Source organism: Penicillium roqueforti, assembly GCF_015533775.1.
Source record: "Penicillium roqueforti strain LCP96 04111 chromosome Unknown scaffold_24, whole genome shotgun sequence".
Classification (NCBI taxonomy): domain Eukaryota; kingdom Fungi; phylum Ascomycota; class Eurotiomycetes; order Eurotiales; family Aspergillaceae; genus Penicillium; species Penicillium roqueforti.
Window position 1 is genome coordinate 200,632 of NW_024067588.1, and position 20,628 is coordinate 221,259.

The 20,628-nt window shown below is 49.5% G+C and overlaps 7 protein-coding genes across 7 annotated transcripts; 5 read left to right on the plus strand and 2 right to left on the minus strand.

The window, feature by feature from the left end:
* Nucleotides 1–82: 82 nt before the first annotated feature.
* On the plus strand, nucleotides 83–3,689 carry LCP9604111_7573 (uncharacterized protein; the record flags this gene model as incomplete). Its single annotated transcript, XM_039075620.1, has 5 exons — nucleotides 83–196; nucleotides 313–339; nucleotides 400–540; nucleotides 600–3,527; nucleotides 3,582–3,689. The coding sequence occupies 5 exons, from the start codon at nucleotides 83–85 to the stop codon at nucleotides 3,687–3,689; spliced, it is 3,318 nt and encodes a 1,105-aa protein (XP_038926439.1).
* Nucleotides 3,690–4,202: 513 nt separating this feature from the next.
* On the plus strand, nucleotides 4,203–5,615 carry LCP9604111_7574 (pepsin-like aspartic protease; the record flags this gene model as incomplete). Its single annotated transcript, XM_039075621.1, has 3 exons — nucleotides 4,203–4,544; nucleotides 4,603–5,475; nucleotides 5,529–5,615. The coding sequence occupies 3 exons, from the start codon at nucleotides 4,203–4,205 to the stop codon at nucleotides 5,613–5,615; spliced, it is 1,302 nt and encodes a 433-aa protein (XP_038926440.1).
* A 279-nt stretch (nucleotides 5,616–5,894) lies between these two features.
* On the minus strand, nucleotides 5,895–7,691 carry LCP9604111_7575 (RNA methyltransferase, TrmH family; the record flags this gene model as incomplete). The annotated part of the gene is made up of 1 exon (XM_039075622.1): nucleotides 5,895–7,691. One exon carries the CDS (start codon nucleotides 7,689–7,691, stop codon nucleotides 5,895–5,897), a length of 1,797 nt encoding a protein of 598 aa, XP_038926441.1.
* Nucleotides 7,692–8,136: 445 nt separating this feature from the next.
* LCP9604111_7576 (uncharacterized protein) lies at nucleotides 8,137–12,872 on the plus strand (the record flags this gene model as incomplete). The annotated part of the gene is made up of 3 exons (XM_039075623.1): nucleotides 8,137–8,469; nucleotides 8,533–12,310; nucleotides 12,445–12,872. 3 exons carry the CDS (start codon nucleotides 8,137–8,139, stop codon nucleotides 12,870–12,872), a joined length of 4,539 nt encoding a protein of 1,512 aa, XP_038926442.1.
* Nucleotides 12,873–15,713: 2,841 nt separating this feature from the next.
* On the plus strand, nucleotides 15,714–17,373 carry LCP9604111_7577 (uncharacterized protein; the record flags this gene model as incomplete). The annotated part of the gene is made up of 5 exons (XM_039075624.1): nucleotides 15,714–16,124; nucleotides 16,181–16,226; nucleotides 16,307–16,401; nucleotides 16,459–16,906; nucleotides 16,967–17,373. 5 exons carry the CDS (start codon nucleotides 15,714–15,716, stop codon nucleotides 17,371–17,373), a joined length of 1,407 nt encoding a protein of 468 aa, XP_038926443.1.
* A 719-nt stretch (nucleotides 17,374–18,092) lies between these two features.
* Nucleotides 18,093–19,299, minus strand: LCP9604111_7578 (mitochondrial 37S ribosomal protein mS35; the record flags this gene model as incomplete). The annotated part of the gene is made up of 2 exons (XM_039075625.1): nucleotides 18,093–18,688; nucleotides 18,738–19,299. 2 exons carry the CDS (start codon nucleotides 19,297–19,299, stop codon nucleotides 18,093–18,095), a joined length of 1,158 nt encoding a protein of 385 aa, XP_038926444.1.
* Nucleotides 19,300–19,542: 243 nt separating this feature from the next.
* Nucleotides 19,543–20,206, plus strand: alg13 (N-acetylglucosaminyldiphosphodolichol N-acetylglucosaminyltransferase catalytic subunit ALG13; the record flags this gene model as incomplete). The annotated part of the gene is made up of 3 exons (XM_039075626.1): nucleotides 19,543–19,837; nucleotides 19,899–20,037; nucleotides 20,089–20,206. The coding sequence occupies 3 exons, from the start codon at nucleotides 19,543–19,545 to the stop codon at nucleotides 20,204–20,206; spliced, it is 552 nt and encodes a 183-aa protein (XP_038926445.1).
* Between the last annotated feature and the right edge of the window lie 422 nt (nucleotides 20,207–20,628).

Below are 20,628 nucleotides of genomic sequence, written 5' to 3' on the forward strand. Positions count from 1 at the left end.
CGCGCTTCCAATATTCTTTGTTGCACGCTTACATACGTGCTTAAATAGCCAGCGCACCTATTCTGTTCACCACAGATAAAACATGGCTCCTGCCCTCGCGTCTGATCCTGTCTCGCAGGCAGATACTCCTATGACTGATACAAATGACGACACGGTCCCCTTGGTGCCCGTGGATAGTGCCGACGCGCAAATGACGGTATGTGAGGTTGTGTCTACTCGCTTGTTTAGAGTGAAGTTCTGCATGATTTCTTATGTGTTTTTTTTGATTTTTTTTGCTCTAAGCTCATGCTAATTTTCACTTTCGCAATCTAGAGCCGCCAAGACACCCCAGATTATACGGTAAAGACACCTTTGGTCTACAACGCTGTTTATTAGAGGGCGTTGCTAATTATTTGATAGGACTCTGACACAAATGCAAACACCACTGCAAGCAGCGTTGCGGGCGACGCCGCGGCCGATGGACGTAGGCGCAGATCTGAGGCCAATCACCTCAGAAAAAGCATCCTAGGCAAGAAGCATGGCCGCCTCGATAATACAAAGGTATGGGCTATAACATAAAATTTCCAATGGCCCATTTGCTGATACATGGTATCTCACAGGAGGATGATTCGATTCGCCGATTCCGATACCTTCTCGGTCTCACCGACCTGTTCCGCCATTTCATCGAGACGAATCCAAACCCTGAGATTAAGCAGATTATGGCGGAAATCGACCGACAAAATGCAGAGGCAGAGGAAAAGGCCCGCAAGGGTACTAAGCGCACTGGGGGTGCTGGTAGTGAGCGGCGCCGCAGGACCGAACAAGAGGAAGACGCAGAGCTGCTACAAGATGAGAAGCAGGGCGGCAATACCACTACTGTCTTCCGAGAGTCACCATCATTTATCCGTGGTGAGCTACGTGATTACCAGGTTGCGGGCTTGAACTGGCTAGTTTCGCTACATGAGAACGGTATTTCGGGTATCCTGGCCGATGAGATGGGTCTCGGTAAGACCCTGCAAACGATTTCATTCCTGGGCTATCTACGTTACATTCGTGATATCAACGGACCTCATTTGGTCGTCGTGCCGAAGTCAACCCTGGACAACTGGAAGCGAGAGTTCGCAAGGTGGACCCCGGACATCGATGTCCTGGTGCTGCAGGGTAACAAAGAAGAACGACAGCAGTTGATCAATGAGCGCTTAGTCGAGGAAAAGTTCGATGTTTGCATCACCAGTTACGAGATGATCCTCCGTGAGAAGTCGCACCTGAAGAAGTTCGCCTGGGAATACATTATCATCGACGAGGCCCATCGAATCAAAAACGAAGAATCCTCGTTGTCACAAATCATCCGCCTTTTCAACTCCCGCAATCGGCTACTGATTACTGGTACTCCGCTACAAAACAATCTGCATGAACTGTGGGCTTTGCTCAACTTCCTTCTTCCCGATGTCTTCGGCGATTCGGAGGCATTTGACCAGTGGTTCTCCAACCAAGATTCCGACCAAGACACCGTGGTACAGCAACTCCACCGTGTTCTCCGGCCTTTCTTGCTTCGACGTGTGAAGAGTGATGTCGAGAAGAGTTTGCTGCCGAAAAAGGAACTAAATCTCTATGTTCCTATGTCCGAAATGCAACGGAGGTGGTACCAGAAAATTCTGGAGAAAGATATTGATGCCGTCAACGGCGCCGCTGGGAAGCGCGAGTCTAAGACCCGCCTGTTGAACATTGTCATGCAACTCCGGAAGTGTTGCAACCATCCTTACCTGTTCGAGGGAGCTGAACCAGGTCCTCCATATACGACTGACGAACATCTTATTTTCAACTCCGGAAAGATGGTCATTCTGGACAAACTTTTGAAGCGCATGCAAGCGGACGGTAGTCGTGTCCTTATCTTCTCTCAGATGAGTCGTGTACTAGATATCTTGGAAGATTATTGTTGTTTCCGAGACTACAACTACTGCCGGATCGATGGTACCACGGCACATGAGGACCGCATCGCTGCCATTGATGACTACAACAAGCCCGGTTCCGACAAATTCGTTTTCCTTCTCACCACCAGAGCGGGTGGTCTGGGTATCAACTTGACCTCAGCCGATATCGTGGTTCTCTTCGACAGTGACTGGAACCCGCAAGCTGATTTGCAGGCCATGGACCGAGCCCACCGCATTGGTCAAACCAAGCAGGTTAAAGTTTTCCGGTTTATCACAGAGAACGCCATTGAAGAGAAGGTTCTGGAGCGAGCAGCTCAGAAACTGCGCTTGGATCAGCTTGTCATTCAACAAGGTCGTTCCGGACAACAGGCCGGAAAAGCATCTTCGAAAGACGACCTCCTTGGTATGATTCAGCACGGTGCTGCCAACGTCTTCAACACCAAGGGTGGAGATGCAACCGAGCTCGCCGAAGATGAGGATATCGAGACTATCCTGCGTAAAGGCGAAGAACGAACTGCAGAGCTCAGCAAGAAGTACGAGACCCTCGGCATTGATGACTTGCAGAAGTTCTCCTCTGAGAGTGCGTATGAATGGAACGGCAAAGATTTCACCGAGCGGAAGAAGGACATCGGCATCAGCTGGATCAACCCAGCCAAGCGTGAGCGCAAAGAGCAATTTTATTCCATCGATAAATACTACCGCCAAGCCTTGGCCACTGGAGGCCGAACCGCCGACACAAAGCCCAAGGTACCACGTGCTCCTAAACAAATCACTGTCCACGACTGGCAATTCTTCCCTCCTGGTCTCCACGAGCTCCAAGAAAAGGAGACGGCCTATTTCCACAAGGAGATCGGTTACAAGGCTCAATTGCCTGAGGGGCCCGAAGAGGAGCTTAGTGACAGAGAGGCTGAGCGGGACCTTGAACAACAGGAAATTGACAACTCTGTCCCGCTTACTGAAGAAGAGCAAGCCGAGAAAGCTCGTATGTCAGAAGAAGGCTTTGCAACCTGGAACCGACGTGATTTCCAGCAATTTATCAATGGATCTGCTAAGTTTGGTCGCACTGACTACAAGGGTATCGCTACTGAGGTGGATAGCAAGGATCCCAATGAGATCAAAGAATATGCCGAAGTCTTCTGGCGCCGATACACCGAGATCCAAGACTATCCGAAGTATCTCCGAGTCATCGATCAAGGTGAGGAGAAGGTGCGGAAGATAGATCATCAGCGGAAGATGCTCCGCAAGAAGTTGGAGATGTACCGCGTGCCGCTACAGCAGCTCAAGATCAACTACACCGTGTCCACTACCAACAAAAAGGTCTACACCGAGGACGAGGACCGATTCTTGTTAATCATGCTGGACAAGTATGGGGTTGAGGGTGAGGATTTGTACGAAAACATTCGTGAAGAGATTCGTGATTCGCCCTTGTTCCGATTCGATTTCTTCATGCTGAGTCGGACACCCGTGGAAATTGGTCGCCGCTGCACTACTCTTCTGAACACTGTGGCGAAGGAGTTCGACCCCAGTGAGGGCAAGGGCCGTGGTCGTGATCGTGATGAGGAGGAAGAGATAGAAGAAGCACCCCCTGCCAAGAAGAAGGCTAAGAATGGAGCTGCTGTAAGTTTTGTCTGATCGATTATCTAATGTTTTGGGTTCTAACTTCTTTCACAGCCGACCAAACAGGTCAAGGCCGTCAAGGGTGGTAGCAAGACTGCTTCTGCCGCCAGCTCCCGGGCTCCCAGTGCTCCCGCAACTAAGTCTAAAACTCGCAGGAGATAATCGTGTGGATCGAGTGTCCACGGGTGTGTACGTTGCTAGTTTGCTACGGTTGTTATTGGTGATTCGGGTATTAGGGACGGTTTTGTTAGGGATCGGCGCAGATGATGTTTTAATGTACTTTTGTAATTGAAATAGAGTTACTTGTTCTACTTGCAAAGGCTTATCGTATATTTTCCTGTACAATCCCTGCATATTCCGAAAACCCCCGCCTGACCGGAGTCCGCAACGCCGTGCAGATCGGATGCCACCCTGGCGCCATATCACGCTGCTGAAACAACACTAACCCTGAGTCGCCTGCAATGACGGAAATTCAGGTTTCTAGACTTGGTCTCAATCTAAAAAATGCCTAGCCTCCTAGCTAGACGTCGCAATACTTAAAAGCCATGACGACGCTTGTTTCAAGCCCCAGTTCATTGCATGATAACATCCCATAGTATAAATACTTAAGGAGACCCCGCGCTCTAGCCATCCATGCTCAAATTTCTCAAATCAAAACTATCCAAGTCCCCCACCATGCCTAGAATCAACCTCATCGCGAACCCGCACTACCAGAAGTCCGGCACGAAGTCGTACTTGTACGCTATGCGCAAGTATCACTTCACGCCGACTAAGGAAGGCCCGTATTTTCTCGGTACCAGGATGGTGCAAAGTGGCCGACAGTACACCAATAAGCCCGTGGGAGGCCGTGCTCGGTTGCAGCAGGTGCTGCAGAAGAAGGATGCTACTAGCGATCAGGTTGGGCAAGTGAGTGCCAACGACGTGCAGAATGACTCGATGTATCTTGCACAAGTTGCTATTGGCACACCTGCCCAGACGCTCAGTTTGGACTTCGATACCGGATCTGCGGATCTGTGGGTAAGTGGATTTCTTTCGCTCTTCTCCGTGCGATATGAACGTTGCTAAGATTGTCTAGGTCTGGTCCACGGAGTTGCCGTCTAAGACTTTGTCGGCGTACAAAAACCATACAATCTTCGATCCGACCAAGTCCAGCACGTATAAAGAGAAAGAAGGCTCATCGTGGCAGATCAAGTACGGTGATGGCTCTTCTGCCTCTGGCTCGGTCGGCAACGATAATGTCAACATCGGTGGGCTGGTGGTCAAAGGCCAGGCCGTTGAGATCGCTGATTTATTGTCCGAGCAATTTGAGCAAGGTGCTGGGGATGGGTTGCTGGGACTTGCGTTCGGTAATATCAATACCGTCAAGCCCGAGCCCGTCAGCACGCCTGTGGAGAATATGATTTCGCAGACCGATATCCCGAAGTCAGCCGAGCTCTTCACCGCGAAATTAGGGTCGTGGAGAGACTCTGATGAGCCGGATAAGGGCGAGTCATTCTATACTTTTGGTTATATTGATCAGGACACGGTGAAGGCCGCCGAGGCAGAGATCTACTACACTCCCGTCGATAACAGCCAGGGATTCTGGATGTTCGATTCTGCCTCGGCGACAGTGAATGGGAAGTCGATTGCCCGGGCTGGAAACAAGGCTATTGCGGATACAGGGACTACCTTGGCGTTGGTGGATGATGAGACTTGTCAGGCCATTTATGATGCTATCCCGGGGGCAGAGTATGACAATGAGAGCCAGGGATGGATCTTCCCATCCAACACACCGGCTAATAAGTTGCCTGTTATATCTTTTGCTGTTGGTGATACGCAGTTTGTTGTGCAAAAGGAAGATCTTGGATTTGCTGAGGCTAAGTCTGGTTATGTCTATGGAGGCATCCAGAGTCGTGGTACTATGACCATGGACATCCTGGGAGATACCTTCCTGAAGGCTATCTATGCAGTGAGTGATATATTCTTGGAGTTCACAATCGCACAAGCTAACGATAATTACAGGTCTTCGATGCCGGCAATCTTCGCTTCGGTGCTGTGCAGCGAAAGGAGCTGCATCAGAATCTCTCTGTGCCTCCGGAGTCAAGCTAGGCATATGATATGTATCATGTAAACGGACTGTGAATTACTGGAGTCTGTAGACATATTTATTGTGAGTCAAGGAAGATAAATTACTACAGAATGCACTTGCCGCTATATGAGAAACTGCTACGATTCACGAATAGAAAACATGAGTGGGTTCCTCGAGCTGGTGTGATTAACCCTAATTCAAAACAGACTCGAACAAAGACTCAAATCAAATACTCCAATTATGTGCTATTGTACAAAGATGTAGTGTAAATGCTAGAATACATAGTTATTACAGTAAAATCACCACGTTTTCTCCTTCTTTTCCTTCTTGGCGATCTCACCGACAGTCATGGGGGTTCGCAAGAACTTCTCCATCAATAGCGCGGCGGCGACACTCACATTCAGACTGTCGATGCGGGCAGGATCCGATTCAACGCCGAGAATAGAACTTTGCCGGGCGCCGGGAATACTGATGATCGCATCTGCATGTGACTTGATATGCGAGCTCAATCCAGTAGCCTCACTGCCCATCATTATGACACTAGGCCCAGTAGTGGAGGGCAGTTTGGCCCCGCTTTGATCACCATCGGCCGAGATATGATCCATGTGCACAGAGCCAGGAAGTGGTGCATCTGCAGCATAGAATCGCCACCCGTTTTGCTGGGATCGCTGAATAAAATCAACTTCATTTGTCACATGAAGAATAGGCATGTTTTCTGCTGCACCCGCAGAACATTTGATTGTGATAGGAGACATTGGTGCGGAGTTGCGACCAGCCAGAACGATTGCATCGACACCGAGGAAATATGATGAGCGGATGATAGCGCCCATATTACCGGTATCAACCACTCCATCCAATAGCAAGACAATTGGGTATCTATGGCGTTGTTCGGCCTCATGCGGGGACGGAGAAGGATGATGGATCTGGATACGATCATCCGTGCCATTTACTGCAGCTTCCTCCCGGGTTTGTGGTGCAAGCTCCGTCCGGAAATATTCCTCGGAGATAGATGGAACAGCCAGGAGGCCACGCACTGGTAATTTTGGTAGAGGAGATGCCTCCAAAATGCACCCATTGTGAGGGCGTCCAGCACTCATCTTGTCCATGAGTCGATCCCACCCTGCAAATGCCATTTTTACTGCAATGTTCTTTGACAATGCTAGTTTGCGGATTGTGACCTTTGCTGCACTTAGCTCTTCCTCCGTGCTCTGATAGATATAGAGCTTGTATAGTTGACGCCGACTGCAGCGCAGCGCCGCCTCTACCGCACTGGTGCCGTAAATGAACTCAGATGCTGGTGTGGTGTAGGGGATTGTATCGGGCACTTTGACGTTCTCTTTCACCCGCTCTGGCATGCTGCGCGTGACTCGGTGAGCCCTAGGTCTTACTGGCTCTTTCTCCCGTGGTTCATCCATCCAAGGTCTTTCTCGTCCCGATTGTGCGAATGGACTGTCTTGTGTTCGCGATTGGAATCGTGATTGGAATCGAGATTGATGTTCACGGGGTAGTCCTCGGAAATCACCAGAACGAATGAACTCATCCTCGTCGAACTCAAACTTTTCTTCTTTTCGGCTTTCTCGTGGTGATTGAGACTTCTCATTCCATGGCGATTGTCGGCGGTCATAGTCTTTACGACCTACACCGTCCGATGTCCAGGGCTTTTTTGCTCCGTATTCTCGCTCACCCTGGCCATAGCTTCGACGAACACCGGAGTTAAATCCCGATCTCTCGGGCTTCTGTTCTCCATACTGTCGTGCTCCATCTGTTCGACGGTCATTGAAGTTGGTTTGGTCTGATCTCTCGTATTTTTGCTGCCCATACTGTCGGGATCCGTTGGTTTGACGGTCAGCGAAATTAGATTCGCCTGATCTCTCATACTGTCGCGCCCCGTATTTCCCCTCGTATTCTCGTTCGCGTTTAGGAAAACGAGTGTCGTTGCCGCGCCGATTATCTCTGTCCGCGGTCTGAGATCTGCGAATACCTTCGCCAATTGCTGAATTCAATGATGCATGCCGAATCGCCAAGACCGTAGAATGCGAGGAGCGGATCACTCTAGAAAGACCATCCAGGCCCGTTCTTGAGATAGTACTGAGCATCGCGACGAAGTTCTGGTCTTTGCAGTTTCGTCCGTGCGGCTTTGGAGAACTTCGACATCGAATTGCACGATCGGTATGTACCCTCTGCCGTACTTATCGCTATCGGATCTAGACGCGCAACGCGAACTTCTCGTGTATGCCACTTAATCTTCCCACTTAGTCTTCTCGACTTCGACTTTGTTTTTCTCTCTCACTCCTCTTCTTCATCCATTCATTCGTTCCGTTCTTTATCAATTTGAATTCATCTTTCCTTTGAGCATCCAGTCCACGCAAAGTTTGCTTTTTTTTTCCCATTGGGATCTGCAATCCTATCATCAATCAAATAGTTATCCATTCACTGCTTAGCTTCAGTTCAGTTGACTTTTCTTTTCTCTTTGTAGGAGCCGCATGTGCGGTTCCTACGCCATCCCAATTTGCTGATTCTTGGTCCAATCGGAAAATCACCATGTCTCAATCTAGAGACAATTCTCCAGGCTCTGATAGCTCTGATGATGCTGATGCTGTGGCTGCACAATTGCTAGCACAGTTCCAGAGCGCTCCCTCTTGTACTCCTCCCACCATCCCACCTGAGGGTCCTGAAAATGCCCTCCAGCCAGTGCAACATATCACTAGAAACTCAAAAGAATCAACAATGTCTTTTGAGATCATCGTCCCAGTGGTTAACAACCCTGATGACTATGAGTATTTGCCCGGTCACTTTGAGGTTCATCGCATTCTTGCAGTCGACATGCATGAGCCAAAGCTCATTGTGAGACTCAAAAGTGGTGAAGTTCAAACTGTAAGCGAACACAAGTAATCAATCAATCTTAGGCGCCGTTCAACTGACCATGACTTTCACTAGATGACCACCAAAGATTTGAAAAGCCTCAAGAACGGACGAAAGGCTTTGCGTGAATTCAACCGTGACTCACAGAGCCCTGACCCCCTCGCAATGGACCACTCCCCCATCCCACATTTCATTTACGCGGGTGGAGATGGTCCTGCGGACTATGATTCAGATATGGACTGGGGAATTGCACGAAACCGCCAACGACGCGCGCCGTTGGTCTCATACAACAATTTCTTCCGCAGTGATGATGAAGAAGATGAAGACGACTATCAAAGCCGCCGTGAAGAGATTGACTCAGAGGAGTCCAGTGATGAGGATGAAGATGAAGATGATCCTCCAACCAAACGCCGCCAACGCCGCCCTCCGAGAAGGGGTGCGCAGAGGGGCCGAAAGCAACGTGATCGCGAATGGTCTGAACAGTCTTCTGCCTCTGATACAGGCAAACGAGTATCATCTCGCCTGCGACAGACCCGTCGACGCAATATGAAAGAACGCTTCGAAGACGACGAATATTCTGCGGTTGAACCTGAGCAGCCTAAGCACCAAAAGTTCTCGGGTGCGAGGGAGCAGTTCCGTGAACTACCACAGGACAATAAATTCAGATTGTGCCACTCCCAGTCATGCACCCAATGCGGCCATGGAGATCATGACCGTGAAAAGGGGTCTTTGGTCTTCTGCCAAGGTTGTACCGTGTCATACCATCAAGGTTGTCTTGGCGATCGAACCAGCCGAAAGCACTTGGTCACCAAGGTTGACGAAGGGGATTTCATTCTTCAATGCAGTCGGTGTTTGGGGATCAAGCACCAAGAGCATGACATGAAGCCTCATTTAGGCCATTGTGCCGTGTGTAGAGACGAAGGACCCATGTCGCAGCCGTTGCGAGAGACTCTTTCTTCCCAGACTGAGCAGCACTTGCGGGAAGCCAATGGTGGCATAGATCCGATTACTCCCGTGGATATGTCCAGTGTCAACAATGTCGATAATATCCTCATCAGATGCCTTGGTGGCAGCCATAGCTGCAAGCGAGCCTTCCATATTCAGCATCTACCAAACACGGCAGAGGAGAACCTTACCCACATTGATCCTGATAACTGGCAATGCGACGAATGCTCTAAATCACCTCCTGGTGCCAATCCAATCCAGGTGATCGTTGCTTGGAAACCAAGGAATCCCGAAGTCAAAGTCGTCTCGCAGTTGGTTGAGATGATCCCAGAGATCGACAAACTATATCTCGTCAAGTGGCACAAGCTGTCCTACTTCCGTGTTACCTGGGTGACTGGAGACTGGGTCTGGGCCAGGATTCCTGCCAGCCAGATGAAGGCGTTTCTCAAGTCAGAAAGATCCACCAAACCGATTATGACAGTAGCTGAGGCTGTCCCCGAAGACAATCTGCGAGTGGACATTGTTTTTGATGTGGAATATCACACCGAGCCTAAATCCCAGGAGGATCGAGCAAACGCCAAGATGGTCGAACGGGCATACGTCAAGTACAAAGGGTTGTCATACGAAGACTCAGTCTGGGAAATTCCCCCAGAACAGACTGACACAGCTCGTTGGGAGGATTTCCAGACCGCTCTTATCGACAAAGTACGCCAAGAGAATGTCCACGTCCCGAAGCCGAAAGATCTTCAAAGCCGTCTCAGAGATGTCCGTAGAGAGAAGTTTGACCAGAGCCTTCTTCTGACTGCTCAGCCTGCGTTGGTGACCGGTGGTGAGCTCATGGATTATCAGATGGAAGGCGTGAATTGGCTGCTGTACATGTTCTTCAAGCAAACCAACGCCATTCTTGCTGACGATATGGGCCTCGGAAAGACAATCCAGGTCATCACCCTATTCGCGGCATTGATCGATAAGCTAGACTGTTTTCCATTCTTGGTCGTTGTTCCAAATGCGACTGTGCCAAACTGGCGCCGAGAGATCAAGAGCTGGTCGCCACACATCCGGGTTGTCACCTATTATGGGAGTGCCTTCGCTCGCGAGATGGCCAGGGACCATGAGATGTTTGACGAGAATGGCACTCTATGTTGCCATGTGGTTATTGCTTCGTATGAGAGCATGGCAGACGATGGGGCTAAGCGAGTCTTGTCCAGTATCAATTGGGCTGGCTTGGTGGTTGATGAAGGTCAGCGCCTCAAGAATGACAAGACCCAGCTCTATGAGCGTCTTCGTCGCATGAAATTCGGTTTCAAGTTGCTGCTCACTGGTACACCGCTTCAAAATAATATCAGAGAGCTCTTCAACTTGGTTCAGTTCATCGACCCAACTTACAATGCGGAGGAGTTGGAGGCCAAATACGCAGGAGCCCTCGACAGGGAAGCGATTCGCGAGCTCCACGACATGATTCGGCCATGTCTCCTGCGTCGAACAAAGGCAGAGGTTCTGCCGTTCCTACCCCCGATGGTGCAAATCATCATTCCAGTTTCGATGTCTGTTGTGCAGAAGAAGCTGTACAAATCGATCCTTCAAAAGAACCCGCAGCTTCTCAAGGCTATTTGCAAGAAGCAAGTCGGGCAGTTGAAGAAAGCAGAGCGCCATAATTTGAACAATATCCTAATGCAGCTGCGCAAATGTCTTTGTCACCCGTTCATTTATAACCGGGACATCGAAGAGCAGACTCTGGACTCTCAGCTTTCCCATCGGCGTTTGGTCGAAGCATCCGGGAAGCTTACGTTGCTGAACTTGATGTTACCGCGACTTCGAGAGCGTGGACACCGCGTCCTCATCTTCAGTCAATTTTTAGAGAACCTCGACATTGTTGAAGACTTCCTCACTGGACTGGGACTCCAGTACTGTCGCCTGGATGGAAACTTATCCTCGAGGGAAAAACAGCAACAGATCGACCAGTTTAACGCGCCGAAATCCCAATTCTTTGCCTTTTTGCTTTCGACGCGGTCCGGTGGTGTCGGAATTAACCTCGCCACTGCCGATACGGTCATCATCATGGATCCGGATTTCAATCCAAAACAAGACATGCAGGCTCTGTCGCGTGCTCATCGAATCGGGCAAAAGAATACAGTCCTTGTTTTCCACCTGGTAGTGCGCGCGTCAGTGGAGGAAAAAATCATGCAGAAAGGTAAAACCAAGATGGCACTCGATCACGTACTTATCGATCGCATCGAGGCCGATGAAGATAAAGAAGACTTAGAGTCCATCCTCAAGCATGGTGCGGAGGCACTGTTCAATGACGATGACTCGGCAGACATTACTTACGATGTGGACTCCATTGACAAGCTGTTGGACCGTAGCCAGGCTGAGCAGGTCAAGAAAATTGCCAGCGAGGGAAGTTCGGACCAGAATGAGCAGACGCAGTTCAATTTCGCCCGGGTGTGGCAAAAGGATCGAGGTAGCCTTGAAGAAGTGACTGAGACTGAGGACACGCCTGTGGATGTTACGGCGTGGGAGAAGATTCTGCAGGAGCGTGAGCGTGAAGCGCAGGAGGAAGCTAACCGTCAAGCTGAAGGTCTTGGGCGCGGTAAAAGAAAGCGCGGCACACCCCGCTACAATAACAATATTGTTATCGAAGGAGTTGACGACGATGAGAATCTTAGCCCCCGAAAGCCGCCTAGCAAGATGCGAAAGCGTGCAGCTGACAATGACGATGAGTTCCAACAGCCAGAGGATGATGGTGATGAGACCGAGTTCGAGTCCGATCACGGCGCTGAGCCAATGGACCTTACATACGATGGAGCTGAGCCAATGGACACCGCAAATGACGGCGACAGGACTGAGGCACAAATGGGCACTACAAATGTTGTCACACCTGGTCTTCATGTAGGTGCAGGACAGCAAGGTGAGATCTAATCCATATTCCATGCGTATCCTAGTTATTGCTTTTTTTTGTTTTTTTTTTTTTTTGATTTTAATACCCTATCATTCCGTATTGCCGTGTAAAGACACAGTTCGTTAACTGTACATGATTCTCAGTCGCACGCGCGTTCCGTTGTGTTAATTCCCCGCCCCCAGTGACCTACCACCTTGATATCCGTCCTTGTGTGGCGTGCAAACAACGCCACATCCCTGGGCAGTGCCCACTCCGTTCGGCTGGTGTCGAGTTCTGTGGCCTCTGCGGCCTGGCGCACTGGGGTGGCCGCCGGATCTGCCCCCACCTGCAGTCACGGGTGCAGGTCAGCCTTATGCTGGATACGCTGGAAGAGAGCCCGGAGGACCCGGCCCTCATCCTTAAGGCGAAAAAATACCTTCGGGGTGTTCTCAAATCAATGGGGCAGACTGCCCGGAGCAAGGCTTCGTCTGCCACTCAGGCGGAGTCTCGGATTTTCACCTCGCCCTCAGTTAGCGGGGTGAGCCGTGCCCCTACCGATTTAACAGGGGCAAGTACTGAGTCGAAAGACTAAATAATGTCTACTGCCACGGCCGGCCCCAGTAGGGGCGTCTTTTGATCACTTTGTGATTACCGTCAGAGATGAGCCGCGGCTCCCCTCTTTCTTTCTCTGATTTTTGGTTTGTTTTGTTTTGTTTGTGTACTTGCATTGGGAGAGTTTGGTATGTCTCCCAAAAAAAGGGGGGGTTGTTCTGAGCGTTATGAGCGAAAGATACCCAGCTTTGTTTTGATCCAGCTTTGTTTTGATCCAGCTTTGTTTTGATACATTGAGTAAATTGAGAGAATCAATATGAAGTTGTATGATTATAGTATTGCATGTTGTACTCCGTAGAACAAGTAGGTCCACTCTGATATGCGATGGTATCGCAGGAAAGTAGAGAGATCGATGTTTTTAGTTATTTGCATCCATTTCTTTTGTTTCTATGGACCTTTGAGCAAATACTTTACTAGATAGGATAGTTTCCGATATCAATGACGACTAGAAAGCAGTCCAAATCAGGCAAACATTTAAATCTCACCATATAAGCCGTAGGGATTTTTAGTGGTGACACGCAAAATCTTTAAATAAACAAAGAGGTGCATACGGACATCCTTCTTCATCACTCCACATGTCCCTCTTCCCTGCCTCCACCGCTACTGAATTCAAACAAGAACCATCTTACTAGGATACTGATATGCCATTAGCCTTCAAGATCCAGCCAAATGGGCCGACGGCAAATTTCCACCACTCTGACTCTAAGCGCAGTCTAGTCCCCTACACATGTTCCGAGATCCCTTGACACAAAGCCAAAAGGCCAGCTCTCCATCGTATGTTTCAGGCAATGGGGAGAGTAACTAAGGCCTGTCAAAGGCCACTGAATTGTCATATTATCCATGGGAACTATTCCAGTTGTGGCCAGTGTCTGGCAGCATTCCGCATGTTTTCTAGTAAAATTACACTGGTCTCGACAACTACAACCCAGCTAGCTTGGTGCTAGCTCCATCTAATCTAACAAGAGACCTGCTGCAACTGAAGCATGAGCTGAACAATGACTTGGATGTGGGTGAGGTCGTCGAAGAAAAGAAACGGATCAACAGCAGAAGAACACAGACAGAATCAGGTTGAGGAATCGAGAACACTGGCGGAAGAACGCAGAGCGACTCAGCTCGAGATCTCGAGAATGGCGACAGAAAAACGCCGACAGAATCAAGTCAAGAAAGCGAGAATGCTACCAGAAGAACGCTTCGGTACACAATCAAAATAACGCGGGGGAAATCCAGCCAAGATGATAATGGAGACATGAAATGAAAGGAAGTATCTCAATGCAGGAATTAGACAACCAGTTCAAGCAAGAGGACCGGCTGTCAAGTCCCTGGGATGGGTTGTAGAAGTGGAGCATACCATGGCCAAGGTCATCCATCAGGATAGCCTTGGCAGAATTGCAGTTGATAAATTTTTTCGTTTCATTTGTTTTGTTTCTATACAAGGGTTTATTTGGCTTGGAATCTTACGCTAGATTTGGTGGATTTGCAACGTTCGGAGATTTTATTCTGCAGCCAATGATTGTTGGCTTCGGAAAATTTAGGTTAAGCTAAGCCACCCGTACCCGAGCCGCATTGTCTATTGTGACAACATGCAACATGACGGGAAAGAAGAACAGCACCAGATGATATTTCTTATTGGATTCTTTGGGCTCATGATCAATTTCGACTTTGTGCCTCTAGATGTGTTTATAGGCTACTTGCAGGTTAGATGGGTTGTGGTAGTTGTGGTGACCGCCCGAAAGCACTTTGTCCTATTTTCAAGCAAGCAATACAAGTTTTCCTTAATGTGAAAAAGAATGCCTAGTAGCTTTTCTAGAGTACTGAAAGTAAGATGTATAGTTCCAAGGTAATAAATATAGTTGGCATAAGGTGGAAAGGGACGCTACGATAAGTCGTACCGGGTCGAAGAGGTGTATATTTACGAGACAACATAACTCACACAGACCTAGACGAACCAAGAGACTAAATCATTGTGTCATTCTCATATAGTAAGACTTCAATCTTTGTTTGTACTAGTATATTCTTCGTGTCCCACCCTCTACCCATAGAAACAATACAAAGGACATGAGTATTGGTGGAGCCTTAAGCATATGTAGCATTGATATAAGCACATTGAAGGCAAGGAACATGCAGAAGCAGCATGGAAGGTCAGATTTAGAATTGGACTAAGTATGTTCTGCAGGTAGCCGGCCAACCTTGCCAAGACACACGTCCACGATGCCTTTACGCGCCAAATGTAACAGTCGCCGAATGATACACAGCTTATTCGTGCCTTTAATTGGTCTATTCCTACACTATTCTAGATCTATCTGCTCTTTGATATGCATAGAATGATGTTTGCATGCCACCTGCAACATTGTACCCTCATTTCCCGGTCTGATGGACCAGGGCGTCTTTGTCATGGCGACCTTATTGTGAGCTTAAACACAGATAGATCCCATTGTGTATTCAGTATATCCGATGTATCTAGAATAGTATAGTTCATTGAGTAGATCTAATTCATATATCTCTTTGATATGTAGATAGTTAGCGCAAGGCAGGCTTCATGAGCTGGGGCTCTCCAATATATGAGATTGTGTTTTCCCGAATCTCAGTTTCCCATCCCATCTTCCCATTTTGCTATTGTCCTGTTTGTCAACTCTAGGGCTATCACCCTGTCACCTGTCACCTGTCACCTCCCCCCCCTTCTCGCACAAACACTTCTTCCCACCTATTTTCTTCATCCCTCTTACCTCTTCCTTTCTGTACCATACAGACCATTCTTACTGCACAATCCTATCCACCCCAGTCTCTCATCTTTATTCTTGAGCAAGATTTGCCTTTTGTCAAGATGGCGGCTCCTGGTCGTCCTCAATTTTTCTGCACCCGTCCTGATGGGTCCTTGACTCCTCTGGTAGCAGTTGATGAGCTACCCACTAACGTCACCATCCATGGTGCCCCTCGTATCATCACTGCTGGGGAGACCCAGGGTATGACCAGCTGTGGCCTGGCTGCCCAACGTCCCGAACCTTGGTCTGTCGAGGGACTTCCCAAGTCCTCTGAGGGTCTGCCTGATATGCACAGCCTCTTGCTGCAGCTTATCACCGATAAGAATGTCCCTGAGGACATGCAGGCATCTGCCAAAGCCATTCTCTTCAAGGGAATCGACAACGGACGTGTCGGTCAAGGCACTCCTTCCAACGGACTTTCTCCAATGGCGCCGACATTCCAGACAAAGAACAACCACGTCGGCAACAAGCATGTATGGCCAAGTGTTCCTGTCATGTCATGGTCCATTATTTAACCCTTTCAACATAGGCTCCGACTTCCAAGAAGGAATACTGCTCGTACTGGATTCGCCACGGTGAATGCGATTACTCCCAGCAAGGCAAGTTGACCACATGACGGAGACTCTATGAGGCCTTGACTGACCCGATGTCACAGGTTGCTTGTACAAACATGAAATGCCCAATGAGCAGGAGTTGATTGAGAAACTTGGGCTGCGTGATATTCCCCGCTGGTACCGCGAGAAGTTCAACGTAACCAGCCTTTTGCACCCAAATCGTAATCGCCCCCAGCTGACCATTGCGGATCAGCAACCCCCCATGCGGGCCCTGCCGTCCTCGGCTTCGCCTACTGACGAGATCAACGCCGACAAGGCGTCCAATGTCTGTGAAACCCCGAAATTGAGCAAGTCTGCCGAGTTCACCAAGTCCCCTCCCCGTGGACCATCCAACCGTGGAGGTCACAACGGGTTTGGTAACCGCGGTGGCCGAAACGGGGCTCCCAATGGACATCATGTCAGCAACTGGAAAGGCTCCCACCGTGGTGGCCGTAACCGAAACATGGGCTCAACTCGTCACGGTATGATGAGCGAGCGTGACAGCGATCGCAGCGGCGAGTGTTCCCCCCGCGCCTCAGCTATCGCCCGTTATGACACTCAGGCATTTGGCCGCGATCAAGTTCGCACCCCTATCCCCGCGCTGCGCAGCATGATCACTATCGATACCGACCAACGTCCCAACGAATGTCTTTTGGATGACGGTAACTTTCAAACCCGGAACCTCTACCGGAATATCAATAGCCTGACCGAGTGTAATGAAGATACCTTCGAAGACGCCCTGAACAAGCCGATTGAGCCCAACCACCGTGTCCAGTCCTCCCACGTGTACCAGCACGACTCGAACACTTCTTCCGATGGTGGTGTCATGTTCCCCAAGAACCATGCCGCGTGGGATTCGAACTTTGGTTCATTCGCTCACGTTGATATCCCTGCTCGCAAGCAGTCGGAGTCGAACAGCTCTCGTGCCACCGTCCAGAGGGATTACGGATCTTCCACTCCCCGCATTGGAGATCTTCAGCTCAACGACAATGTGCCCCTGAGCTCGAATGACACCCGTGTCACCTGGGGTCCCATTGGAGGTCCCATTCTCAAGCGTACCAGCCCTCCTCTCGAGAACATCTCGCACATGTTTGGACCTTACTCCAACAGTCTCCGCCGCAGCAACTAATTGGATTGTCTGAAACAATTCAGTCAGGCATGCTTGGCCTGGAGTGGTACTCATGATTTCATGATGCCGCTCCCTGATTGTTTCTTCAGGCGTATGAGATCTGGTGCTTGGATGTTGTTTTCTTTCGATGTCGATCTACCGGATAATTATGCCATATCATACCACAGGCTATACCCAAGCAAATGGAATAGTCATGACGACAATCCTCATGGTGGAGAGGCAGTTGTGGTCAATTTTTTCGTTTCTTTATTTTCTTTATTTGATTTTTATTGTTTCTTTGCGTGGCACCGTTCAAGCGTTTCAAGCGTTCAAAATATGGAAAAAAAATGTGCCCATATGGAGTTGTGATTTTTGCGTGTTTTGCTTCTATTCTTATTTACCTGGAACCGCAGCGGGGCCTTGTTCCATCATGGACGGGATGTTGTTGTTTTACAGAGGAACTGGGCTATGACCAGTTATCAATGCAATGTTTTATTGCCATTTCGGTTCTCTAGTAGTCTCTACGCAGTTGCGAGTAAAGTAGAGATCTAAGTTGTACTCGCTGGTAAGTCAAGCGGCAAACTACAAATGGAACAACAGCGAGCCGCCAATGCATGGAATAAAATGACTATAGTACATTCGAAAGAAAAATGCCAAAAATCCTGAAATATGCGCCCGCGCCTCGCAAATGTTTGACAACAGCTTCTCAAACACACCCAATATACAGTTGACGACATCCATTACCGGCGAGCCACCTTTTTCCGAGCGCCAACCTTGACAGCAACGCGCTCCCGCTCGTCAGCGGCCTTGACCTGGAGAGCAGGGTTGAGTGAAGGCAGAGTCTTGATAGCCTCGGAGACAACCGAATTACCGTCCACAAGGGCAGCTCGCTCTTCCTCGGCAACTAGACGCTCCTTGCGCCGCGCAGCCAGCTGACTCCGACGGGTCTCGGTCATGTTCCAGGATTCGGGGAATTGCAGCTTGGTCTTGGGCCTGTGGTGGCGGAGGTCGAGCGGGACATCGGCGAAGGAGTCGCCTTCCTTGGCCTCCTTGATCATCGAGTTAACGAGATCTGCCAGGTAGCGCTTGTTCTGGGCGCGCGAGCCAAACTTCTCGCTCGACATGCGGATGATATCGGTCTGCGGGTTGTAGCGCGGACCGGCCAGCTTGAGGAATGTTTGGCGCTGGGCTTCGGTGAGATACTTGGGAGTCAAATCTTGGGAGACAAGCTCCACAACGACCTTCGGCTCTGCTGGGTGCTGTTCACCCATGTAGGTAGTGTAGCGGAAGCGCAGAATGTGGGTGGAGGGAGGCAGGGTGAATGGTTTGGCGAGCTCTAGTTCAACGTTAGTGGAAAGACTAGTCCGATGAGCAATTGATCTTACTGCTCAGCATTGGCATGTCCCATGCGGTAATGCGGGCATATTCTCTCATTTCACGGTGCAATTCCATCTCTGCATGTGCTAGGGACGTGATTTCGTCGTCATTGATTTCCTCATCTCCATCCTCGAGTGTGTTCACCAACTCGTCAGGCTCGTCTTCAGCCCAGAAACCAGCCCGACGGGGCCGAGGCTCTTCGAATCGGAGATCTTCTTCCTTATCAATCCTTAGCATGCTCTGCTCGATTTCCTCAAAGGCCGCGGCGCGCTTCCTGGGGTCGTTGAATTCGGCAACCATGCGGATGTTCTGTTCGTCGAATGCCGCGCGCTCCTCGGGAGACATCATATCGTACATTGAGCGCTGCTCCTTGGGAAGGAGATCGACTGAGTACTCAGGCATTGGGGGGAAATCCTCCGGTCTGAGTTCCTTCGGCGGAGGAGGAATCACGGGGTCATCCTGGACGCGATTGAGCGGCGAGGCGGAGAAGTACCGAGCAGATGGGGCGATGAGGCCCCTCCGAGCCAGATGCCCGACCGGGCGAGTCAGTAACCGAGCTGCTGAAGCCATTGTTGAGGGTATAGCGTGGGTAGGGACAGGATCTCAATCACGATGTTTTCCGCTTCCACTTTTGCGAGGTTCACCGCCGTACGCTATTCCAGATTAGGACTAGTGTAGTTCGTTCTCACGTGATAGCATGGTATATGCTGATCTTTGGATTGGACAATTCCCTTATATGGAGATGATGATTGACTACGAGAGAACTTTTCAAGACTGATTCTCTGCTTACTTCGATCTAATAACATCGCCACTATGAAGTTATGTTTTGTGACTGTGGGGGCCACGGCTTCCTTTCAGAAACTACTTGAACAAGTACTTAATTCACAATTTCTCGAGATCCTAGCCAAACACGGCTACACCCATCTTCTTGTTCAGTACGGTAAAGATGGCCAGCAGATTTTCCAAAACTTCGTCGATAGTGACCAACCCGACCACGGTATCACCCTAGGGGGCTTCGACTTCCAGCCGAGCATCGATGCCCAAATGATGATGACCGTGGAAAGAGAGGCTCTGGACCAAAAGCGCGGCTTGATCATTTGTCACGCTGGTATGAAAATCAATATTCGCCTGTCCAATATGGATGCCCTGATCCACTTACCATCTCACAGGAACTGGGACTATTCTGGCAGGACTTCGCTTGGGCGTGCCTTTGATTGTGGTCCCTAATCCAGACCTTGCCGATAATCATCAACAGGAACTAGCCGATGAGCTGGAGGAAGGGAACTACGTAATTAGTAGTTCTGTCGAGTAAATAACCTATCCTCCTTTGTCTTGGCCAGTCTGGCTAACCTCTGACAGGGATGTGGGCAGTGCGATTAGCAGAGCAGAGACTCAGAAAGCCGAAGTATTGTCTATGACACCTGGAAATACAACTCTTGCGGAAAGTATGTCTGATGATTTGTGCTTTTTGGACTAAAGGAATCTCTGGTGGCCTCTTTCCGCCAACACTTTTTGTTGCCTGGATGGGCTTGAGCGCTGGCTTTTATCACGAATTACGACGCTGCATGAAAACAAAATGGGAATTAATCAAGCAATTGGTCCGAGTTGGTCTGGTCTATGGAGTTGAGAGGAGACCTCATGATATACACGAAGAGAATCAATTACTTCTCGACCCATTAACCACTACCGATTAGCTTTTAGTACAAATATCGGCCCATGTGTATTATCGCACTATATATCGCACTATAATCAGTAAAATATTTAATATCTGTAACTCGAATTATCGTTGAAGTCCAATTCACCAGGCGCGGACTAGTGGCCCAAGCTCCTTGTTGACAATTCCCGATTTGCGGATTTGCGGTTTCGCGTCCACTCCTGAATCGACAACATCAACGCCCA